The sequence below is a fragment of the Chinchilla lanigera genome, unplaced genomic scaffold (assembly GCF_000276665.1).
Source record: "Chinchilla lanigera isolate Chin_1 unplaced genomic scaffold, ChiLan1.0 scaffold00008, whole genome shotgun sequence".
Classification (NCBI taxonomy): Eukaryota; Metazoa; Chordata; class Mammalia; order Rodentia; family Chinchillidae; genus Chinchilla; species Chinchilla lanigera.
In genome coordinates, this window is record NW_004955409.1 from 37,466,906 (window position 1) to 37,477,104 (window position 10,199).

At 52.7% G+C, this 10,199-nt stretch overlaps 1 protein-coding gene across 6 annotated transcripts in view; it reads left to right on the forward strand.

The window, feature by feature from the left end:
• Positions 1-245: 245 nt before the first annotated feature.
• Positions 246-10,199, forward strand: part of Slc7a7 (solute carrier family 7 (amino acid transporter light chain, y+L system), member 7) — a 46,383-nt gene continuing 36,429 nt past the window's right edge. Inside the window, exons 1-3 of one of the 6 annotated variants that reach the window (XM_005377126.2) lie at positions 246-262; positions 998-1,053; positions 6,718-7,266. In XM_005377126.2, coding sequence (XP_005377183.1) covers positions 6,762-7,266 — 505 coding nt within the window. In that variant the 5' untranslated portion in view covers positions 246-262; positions 998-1,053; positions 6,718-6,761. Of the gene's footprint in view, positions 263-997; positions 1,054-1,675; positions 2,091-2,317; positions 2,627-5,518; positions 5,943-6,161; positions 6,423-6,717; positions 7,267-10,199 lie in introns of those variants that run through there. The other 5 variants (XM_013510452.1, XM_005377122.2, XM_005377123.2 and 2 more) reach the window with 5 other exon arrangements.

Genomic DNA, 10,199 nt, shown 5'->3' on the forward strand with positions numbered 1-10,199 from the left:
CGCCGGGCCCGCTTGTATGGTGCGTGAGCCGGAGTGCTGTCCCCGTCCAGGTACTTCGATGTCGCCACCTCCGCGCCACACCTGAGCCTGGGCGTGGGAGAGAGCGAGCCAGAACTTCTGGAACCTGGTAAAGAATGTTAGAGGAGGGCCTTTTTGTTTACTTATTTTTTTTTCCCCATTAGTGAAACAAAAAAATCGATTGCAAACCATTCTGGGCCTCCAAGTGGAAACCGTACTGTTCCAACACAGTACTATCAAAAAGTTAAGTACCTCCTCCTTGTGCTAAGAAGCCCAGAGGAAAGTGGCACAGCGGGGTCTGCAGGGGGAATTCAAGGACCTGCCCAGGAGCCCAGCGGGGAATCAGAGGGGAGCAATGTTCATTCATTCACTCACACTTCCGGCAGACACTGTTGACGTCTCCCTGTGAGCCCGGGAGTGGAGGACAGGGCGGGAAACAAACCCTGTGGTGCTTATGTTAACACGGGATGAAAAATGTCCTAGCGAGGAATATTCTCAGGAAGGAGAGCCAGCAGAGAGGTACCAAACAGGCACCGCAGCTCCGCCACAGCGGGGAGAGGACAGCTTCTGTCTCATCCTAGTGCTTCCCTTCTAACCTGGACCTGATGCCAGAGTCAGATTAAGGGACAGGTCGGCTGGAAAGCAGCCTGGGTTTGAAAGGTCTCTGAATTACTCTTGGAATAATTCAAATATTTGGTGCCAGTGAACTCTGATGTCTATGACTTAGTGAAAGAGAAGTGGGCTCCCATTCAGTGACAGACAGCCCACTAGGACTCCTTACCTGGACTGCCCGTTTCTGGTGTGATTTGCAGAATGACGCTGCAAGTTGCACAGTATAACCCGGAGGCCTGCAAGCTGACAGTTGCCTAAGGACAACAGTTACAGCTGGAATTCTCAAAATGCAGGCTGCATTGTGAAGCGTTACTCCCCAGGACAGAAATTTATGCCATTTCTACTTTTTTTTTTTTTTTTTTGGTAGGAGGGAGGAGAGGAGCAGCACTGGGGATAAAGAACCCACGGCCTCATGCACGTTAGGTAATTATTCCACCACTGAGCTGGGTCCCCACCCTTTTGTGTAGTCTTAAGTGGTTTAATTTGTCCACCAAGAGTTGTCTACCTAGGAAAATTGCACGTGACCAATTCATCTCTAATTTTGAATATAAAGAGGCTTACACAGTTTTTATTCTGAGAAAACTGGTATTCCCCGACCTCTGCTGAGCACACATTTCACAGTACTCAGCAGAGGCGCCGTTTCCTAAGTCTGGCCCTGATGCCCCGGCACGGCTGGCTTTTACCTGGTGACTTAGACTCACCTGTTCATGCCACCTGCACCGACTCCGGGCGAGTGCCTGGCTGTCCCCATAGGTGGTTTCGTTGGTGTGCGTTATCTTCCTGGGCTTGCTGGAAACTTGGGATGGGATGAAGTCTCACTGCCCGATCTCACTGTGGGATCGTACGCCCTCTGCGGGACTAGGCATGATCTGTGAGCGGGAGGAGGTAGAGGAGAAAAAGGAATGAGAGGGGCAGGGGAGGCAGGGAGTGGTAAGGGCCTCAGGAGGGCGCTGTAAACCGCAGGGGACTCTTTCCTGCTTCCTTCCTTTTGTTTTTTTGTTTTTTGTTTTTTTTGAGACAGGGTATGGCCTTGAACTCACTGTGTAGCCCAGGCTGGCCTTGAACTTGCGACAGTCCTGCCTCAGCCTCCTGAGTGGTGGGATTACAGGCGGGCACCGCTATGCCTGGGTCTGCAGAGGCCTCTGAAGTATTCCGTGAATGTCGGGAGGACAAGCGGAGGCTCAGGGTGGAGGAGGCACCTGGAGGCTGCAAGCATCCCGGCCCCCGGGTCTGACCCGGCAGTCCCGGCTCCAGCCCGTCCCCCGGCTCCTCCCCGCTGCGGGGCAGAGAGTCGCACATGTGTTTTCCTGTTTTCCATTTCGGTCCTGTCACCCTCTGCCTTTCTGCGCCTCAGAGTCCACAGAGCTGCAGCAGGGGCCTCACCCCGCCCCAGTTACTCGCACCTTCCCGTGCCCGCAGAGTGCTGGGGTCCCCCCTCCCCGCGGTAGCCCAAAGGGCAGGTAAGAGGCGGGGCGGCAGGGCGGACGGGTGAGGCGGAGAGGAGAGGAGGATGCAGTGGGTCCCGGGAACTGGCTGAGGGAAAGCCAGCGCGCCTCATTTCCCAGTCCCAGTCCTGCCGAGGCAGAACCTGCTGCCCGGGACTCCAGCTCTCCCTTTTTGGTAGCTGTTTCTGCCGCAGAAGTAAACAGTTTCGTTCTTGCTTCACTTGTTTTTTTTCTTTTTAAAGGGACGGTCTTAGCTACAGTGGAATATAGAAAAGTAAATGGGGAGCTGGGGAAGGAGGCGCTGAGCGGAAGTGATGGGGCCCCCGGCCGTACCGGCGTGCAGTGCCCTTCTGCCGTCAGGGGAGCAGGAGGCAGCCCACGGGGTCCCTGGGGAGCACGCGTGTGATTACAGGAGCGCGTTTGGAAGCGGGGGAGCGAAGGACAGCGTCTTCTGGACGGCTTTCCGTGCATTCGAGGCTGTCTTGGGAGACGTCGTCCCGAGCGTGGCTGAGGAGCCCCGACGCCGAGCTTCCTGCCGTTTCCCGGGGGAGGTGTGTTTGTTCTTGCCATTGCAGGGTGGGGTCTGGTCTTGGGCTTCCCCTGGCTGCTCTGCCAGGTGCTGCACGCCGGGCGTCCTGTTGCCTGCTTCCCTGAACCCTTGGATGTGAAACTTCTTCCGCAGGCTGTGGGAACCGTGCAGTCTTGTGCACTCTCCAAAGCGTCTGCGGGCTGAGTGCGCCCGAGAGCGGCAGGATAATGCGAGGAGCTCAGCTCCTAAGGCTTCTGGACCGCCTGGGAGGGCCCCTTCCCGAGCGTCTGGGGCAGCATCTGGCTGCCTGGATGGTGGAGGCATCAGCTTGAGACTCAGAGTGAAGGTGGTTCCTTCCTTCCCACGGTGTTAGCAGTGGCGGAGAAAGAGGGGGACTTCTCCTGGAAGGCAGCCTGCCCTGCGGGGGGAGCAAGGGCTGACCGCAGAGGCTGGAGCGGCCGCTAGGGGACGCTCTTTGCCGGGGTGTGGATGCCTCCTGGGCAATCCCGCTCTAGATTCCTTCAGAGGAGTCCACTTGTCTGAGAGCACCAGTCAGGAATTCAGTCTTGCACAACTTCCCTCCTCAGGCTCCTCAGTGTTTTCCCTTGCTCTGAGGCTCGTTCCCTTTCTTGATGTCATATGAGGATGCGTGCCGTCTTTGGGGCTGCGGATTTGATCTTAAAGGGCAAGGTGTGACGCTGTGTATGTGTGTGTTTATGTTTGCTGTAGAAGGGGGCAGACCCTCGCAGTCCAGCGCTGCCACCCTTGCCTGCCCCCCCCCCCGACCCCATGAGAGGGCGGAGCAGCAGGACAGAGCTGAGCCAGCTCTAGCCTAGGCTCCGGAGGAAGGGCGGCAGACCTTGTGTTAAGCACATCCTCCCCCAGGTAATTCACTAGGGGGCCACGGGATGCTTTCCTTTTTTTATCTTTTTTTGCGGTACCGGGAATCGCACTCACATCCTTGTGCTTGCCAGGAAGGTGCTTATGCCACTGAGCTATACCCCCAGCCCAGGATGCTTTCCTATGGCAAAGGAAGGACCGGGCAGCCTAGTAGAGAGGTGGGGAGTTGGGGAGACAGCCCTGTGACTGAGAGTGTGTGCTCTGGGGTCAGCCGCTCGCGTTCTCTACGCTGGCATCTCACAAGGGACTTTGTAGCTGCCCTCAGGTCTACAGGGAGAGTTTAACGAGATCCCAGTGCTCAGCAGTGTGTCTGGCCCGGGCAAGTGCTCCACAAGTACTAGCTATTACTATTATTACAGGAGTGCTTGCGGGCGTGGTGGCGCATGCCTGTAATCCCAGCACTTGGGAGGCTGAGGCAGGAGGATTGTTGCGAGTTCGAGACCAGCCTGGGCTACAAAGCAAGTTCAAGACCAGCTTGAACTGCATAGTGAGACCCTGTCTCAAAAAGACAAAAACAAAACAAAACAATATATTAGTGCTTTTGGAAGTGATGAGAGAAAAAAGGACAGTGTCTTCTGGATGGATTTCATATGTATTCGAGGCTGTCTTGGGAGACATGGTCCCAGAGGCCCCTCCTGGGTTTAAATAAAAAGTTTAAGGGGTCTGGGCACCGTGTTGCACACTTGTAATCCCAAACTGGGAGGCTGAGATAGGAGGCCTGAAAGTGCAAGCCCAACCTGGGCAATTTAGCAACTTAGTGAGACTCTATCTCAAAAAAAAAAAAAGTTGGGTGTGGTGGCACATGACTGTAATCTCAGCACTCAGGAGGCTGGTGCAGGAGGGTCACTGAGAGTTGGAGGCCGGCCTGGGCTTGCTAGTGAGTTCCAGGATAGCCTGGACTGCGTAGCAAGACCCTGACTCAAAAAATTAATGAAAAAGTGGGGGAAGGCTTGGAATGTAGCTCCTTGAGAAGGTCTTGGAATCAATTCCCAGCATAAAAAAAAAAAAAAAAGGTTAAGTGGCTACAAAGGGACAGACACAGGAGATTTCAGAATGGATAGGTTGAGCTGGGTGTGGTGGTGCATGTCTGTAATCCCAGTATTTGGGAGGCTGAGGCAGGAGGATTGTCTCAAGTTTGAAGCCAGCCTGGGCTACATAGTGAGTTCAAAGTCAGCCTGCACAAAAGTGAGATCCTGTCTCCAAAGCGGGGGGGAAAAAGGTAGTGTTTCTGTAAGCAAAAGAGAATTTCAGGCTGGTCTTGAACTCACTAGGTAGCCCAGGTTGGCCTGGAACCCTTGGTGACCCTTCTGCCTCAGCCTCCTGAGTGCTGGGAATACAGGTGTGCCTCACCATGCCTGGTTAGAATACCACATTTGAAGCAGACAATAAAGATAGCATAAACTATGTTTTCCAAAAAAGTGGTTAACTTCTGCTGCTTGTTAGGTCAGGATCTTACTTCCTTTTTCTTTTTCAATTTGCTAGGCAAGCACTTTCTCTGAGCTACACCCCTCACCCTTCCTGTATTTTTAAGAAATCAGAGTAAACCTGTAGTTGGAGGTGTTTGTAGGAGTCTGTGGATACTCCAGGCACCTGGCTGTGTTTTCCCAAGGATGAAAGGGCACGTGGGTGGGGCGGAGCTGCAGCCAGAGGTTGAGTTTATTGCCTGACCTTGTTTCCTTCAGGAGCATGACACTCAGACTTTGGGGTAATGGCCGGAGGTTGGCGGCAGCCACCAGCTCTGTGCATGGGGAAGTGTGCAGCTCTCTGCTTGGGACACCAGTCACGCGTGTGAGGGCTGCTCTTACACTTCCTCTAATCTCGGCTGTGGACCGGCCCCTGGGTCGCACCCTGCAACCTTCCTGCCTTTTTTTTTTTTTTTTTTTTTTTTTTTGGTTTTTCTCCGGTACCGGGACCCGAACTCACGACCTTGCGCTTGCCAGGCAGGCGCTTTGCCGCTGAGCTAAATCCCCAGCCCCATCTTCCTGCCTTTCTTAACAGTTTGGGGTGAGAGAGAAGGGAGGCCAGGGTGGGACTGTAGGGCATGCAGTATGATCTGCACCGGCCGCGGTCCTCAGCTAACCTGCTCCCAGGGCAGAAAGCAGACACCGGGGGCACCCAGCTGGCTGAGCTGTCTTCTGGGCTCCCCGGCCCAGCAGAGCTGACGAAGGAGATTCCTGAGCGTGCGCCTTCTTATCGGGAAAATGCTGAGCCAAGAGCTCCTTGCCACCCCTCTCGCAGATGCAGAGGCCTGTGAACCTTGGACCCAGACAGTTGCTCAACGTTGCTCTTCCTTTCCCTCGGCCCCTCCACCCTTCTTGACTGGACTTAAATCCATGGGCCCTTGTCTGGTCTCCCTTTCACTGCTGGCTGGAGGGAGAAACAGACACGTTGAGTCTCCTGACTGGCGCTGCGGGGAACCTGCGCAATCAGGGCCAGGAGTGAGTGTGTGTCCCTCGCTGTCCCCTGCCCGCTCTTCTCGCTCGCCCCCTTCGCTTCTCTGCTGTGTCTGCCACTTCCTCCCCCGTGCCCCTGGCCTTCTCATCCCGCCCTTGCCGGAGCAGCACTGCTGCTTTCCGCTTAGCTCGCCTGGCTGTTCCCTGCCTCGGTTCTGGGCGCGACCTCCGCCGCGCACCTCTAGGTTGGGCTGTACGCTGGGGTCGCCCTCCTCTCGTTCATACTTGTTTGGGTGACGCACCTATGCTACTGTGATGGGTTTGACGGCCGGAGACCTGACGTGCCGGGCCCTGGGAGAGGTGTTAGGGAAAGGAAAGGCAACAAGAGAGGAGCAAGCTACTGTCTTCTGCAGGGTGGGGTGGGGCTGCTCGGGCTTCTCCAGGGATTAGGATGACAGCTGCAGGTGGTTGACAGAGGAGGTTTACGCAGGGTCAGCGCGTGTGACATCCCAGCACAGGCGACAGGTGAGACGGAACTGGGTGAGGCTGAGAACTCAGGCCCAGACCACGCTCCGGCCTCTCTTGTGCCGCAGCAGCCTCAGGTGGAGCCAGGGTGTGGTCGCTCAGGTGAACCGGCCATCCTGATTAGGAGCGGCGCCTGCCCTTAAACATGCAAGCTGGGCTTGTTCCACTGAGCCCGCCTGAGAGGAGGCGGCAAGAGCGGTCTGCGGAGCGGTGGGCAGCGCCGGCTGGCCTCTGCGGGGCGGGAGAGGGTCTGCCCCGCAGCCGCTCGGCACAGCGCATCCTCTCTCTTCTTCAGAGGGCGATGCCAGGAGGCTGGTGAAGGCTTTGCTGGCCTCTACCATGGTTGACGACGGCAAGGGCAAGTACGAAGTGGCCCCCCAGCACGAGGCCGCGGCCTCCCCCGCGGGCGACGGGGCCGGACCCGGGGCCGAGCAGGTGAAGCTGAAGAAGGAGATCTCGCTGCTTAACGGCGTGTGCCTGATCGTGGGGAACATGATCGGCTCGGGCATCTTTGTCTCCCCCAAGGGCGTGCTCATGTACAGTGCCTCCTTTGGCCTCTCGCTTGTCATCTGGGCCGTCGGGGGCCTCTTCTCCGTCGTTGGGGCCCTTTGCTATGCGGAACTGGGCACCACCATTAAGAAATCCGGGGCCAGCTACGCCTACATCCTGGAAGCCTTCGGCGGACTCCTCGCCTTCATCCGCCTCTGGACCTCCCTGCTCATCATCGAGCCCACCAGCCAGGCCGTCATCGCCATCACCTTTGCCAACTACATGGTGCAGCCCCTCTTCCCGACCTGCCGCGCCCCCTACGCCGCCAGCCGCCTCCTCGCTGCTGCCTGCATTTGTAAGTGTGGTCGGGCCGCAGATGGGGTGGAGGACTGGGAGAGTGGAGATGTGAGTCCAGTCAGGCAGTTGCGGGGAGCCGGAGAGGACTGCCCCTGACAGCACTTATGTTTGCTGTTGTTAAATTAACGTGTGCACCCCGGTGTGGTGGTGCACACCTGTAATCCCAGCACTTGGGAGGCTGAGGCAGGAGGATCGCTGTGATTTCAAGGTCCGCCTGAATTAGTACCAAGACCCTGGCTCAAGAAAAAAAGAAAAACGGATCATACTGTTGTACATACACTACTATGGTATGCTTCTCCCTCTAGCATTCATGTTCTCCTCTATTTACAGGTTTACTTTCTTGTTTTTTTTTTAATTTTTTTTTCTTTTTTTTTTTTCCAGTACCGGGAACTGAACTCATGACCTTGCGTTTGCCAGACAGGCGCTGTGCCCCTGAGCTAAATCCCCAGCCCCCTTATTTTGTTTTTTTGAGACAGGCTCTTGCTGTGCAGTCCAGGCTGACTTTGGACTCACTACATAGCCCAGGCTGGTCTCAAACTCTCAGTGATCCTCCTGCCTCTCAAGTACTACAGGTGTACACCACCATGCCTAGCTAGATCTACTTTTTTTTTTTTTTTGAATGCTTCATGCTATTCCGTGTTAGTTTAAGGATGTCCTGTGTTTTATTTAGCTAGCCAGTTCTGTTATTGGCCATGTACATTGGTTTCAGTAGAGGTACTGTTCCAGTGAATATTCTTTGGCACTTTCATGAGTATTTTCAATTGATAGATTTGAAATTGGTGCATAGAATTGTACATACTTATAGGGTAGAGTGTGGTAGATCAACACATGTGTATAGCGTGTGATGATCAGATCAGCATAACTGCCCGTCTGTCTCCTCAGACACAGTTTGTTTGTATTGGGAACATTCAAAATCCTCTTTTAGCTACTTGTAATTAATTGTTGTCAACCACAGCTTTTCTACCCTACAAGTTCTTCCTGCTTCCCACCTGCATTCCTGTGCCCTCTGACCGTGTCTCCATTCCTCTTTCCATCTGCGTGCTCCAGCTCTGGGCACCACTGTTCTAGTCTTTCCTTCTTTAAGAGCTGCTTTAGTGTCTGCTTGTAAGTAAGGACCTGTGGTATCTGGCTTTTTGAACCTTATTTTACTTAACATGATATCCTCCAATCCCTTCCATTTTTGTGCTAATGACAAAATCTCATTGTTTTCATGGTTGCATGGTATTCCACTGTGAGAGTACTACGTTTCCTGTATCCACAGGGACACACTGCACTATTGTGAGTGGCGCCATGAGAACACGAGAGGGCAGCTGTCTGCTTGCCACACTGATGTCGTTTCCTGTGGGTATATTCCCTGTTCTCAGGGGTGGTTTTTCTGGATCACGTGGTAGTTCTATTTTTATTTATTTATTTATTTATTTTGGTACCGGAAATCGAACTCAGGATTTTGCACTTGCCGCTTGTGCTGTGCTATATCTGCACCTTGTGCCGCAGGTGCTTGTGCCGCTGAGCTATATCCCTGGCCAGTTCTAATTCCCCCCACCCCAGTATCAGGAATCGAACTCAGGACCTTGCTCTTGGCGGGCAGGTGCTGTGCCGCTGAGCTAAATCCCCAGCCCCCAGTTCTAATTTTTTGAGAGGCTTCCTTACTGTTTTCCGTAATGGCAGTACCAGTTACATTCTCACTGACATTTCCCTTTTCTCTGCATTCTGGTCAGCATTTTCTATTACTGTCATTATAACTGGGGTGAGATCTCATTGTGGGATTTTTTTTTTGTAATGGGAATCAAACCCAGGGCCTTACACATGCTAGGAAATGCACTATCACTGAGCTGAATTTTTTTTTTTTTTTTTTTTTTAATGTTGTAGAACATTCTCACTAAGCTGTACAGGCTAGCCTCAATCCTGTGATCCTCCTGCCTCAGCCACCTGTCTTGGGAAGACAGGTGTGAACTATTATGCCTGGCTTGATTCATTTTTAGTTGATTTTTGTCTATGATGAGAGATAGGGGTCTAATTTTTCTTTTGCATATGGATTTCCAGTTTTTTTCTATCACCATTTATTGTAGACACTTTTATTCTTTTATTTTTTATTTTTTTTGTCTTTTTGACACAGGGTCTTGCTATGCAGTTCAGGCCAGCCTTGATCTCACTTTGTAGCCCAGGTTGGTCTTGAACTCACAACGATCCTCCTGCCTCAGCCTCCTGAGCACTTGGATTACAGGCGTGTGCCACCACACCCAGCAGAAACTTTTATTCTTTTTTTTTTTTGGTTTTTCTCCGGTACCGGGAACCGAACTCACGACCTTGCGCATGCCAGGCAGGCGCTTTTGCCACTGAGCTAAATCCCCAGCCCCTAGAAACTTTTATTCTTCAATATGTATTCTTGCTGTCTTTTTAAAAAATCAGTGACTGTAAATAGGTAGGTTTATTTATGAGCTCTCTGTTCTGTCCCATTGGTCTATGTATCTTTTTTTTTTTTTGAGACAGGGTCTCGCTCTGTAGTTGAGGCTATACTTGAACTCACTATGTATCATAGGCTGTATGTGAGTATCATATAATACTCACTATGTATCATAGAGCTCACTTTGTAGCCCAGCCTGGTCTCAAACTCACAATGATCCTCCTGCCTCAGCCTCCCATAGATCTAATATGTCTATATGATACAATTTTTATGTAGCAACATTGGGTGCATAAATATTTTCAGTTGTTACTTCCTATTGTTGAATTGATCTGTGTCATTATATAGTGACCTTCTTTGAGTCTTTCCGTTTTTTTTTTTTTTTTTTTCCTTTCTTTTTGAGACTGAGTCTTGCTTGTGGCTCAGGCTGGCCTTGAACAATGCTCCTGCCTTAGTCTCCAAATGCTGGGATTACAGAAGTGCACCACCACACCAGGCCGCTTTGTTTCTTTTTCTTTTTTTCCATTTCG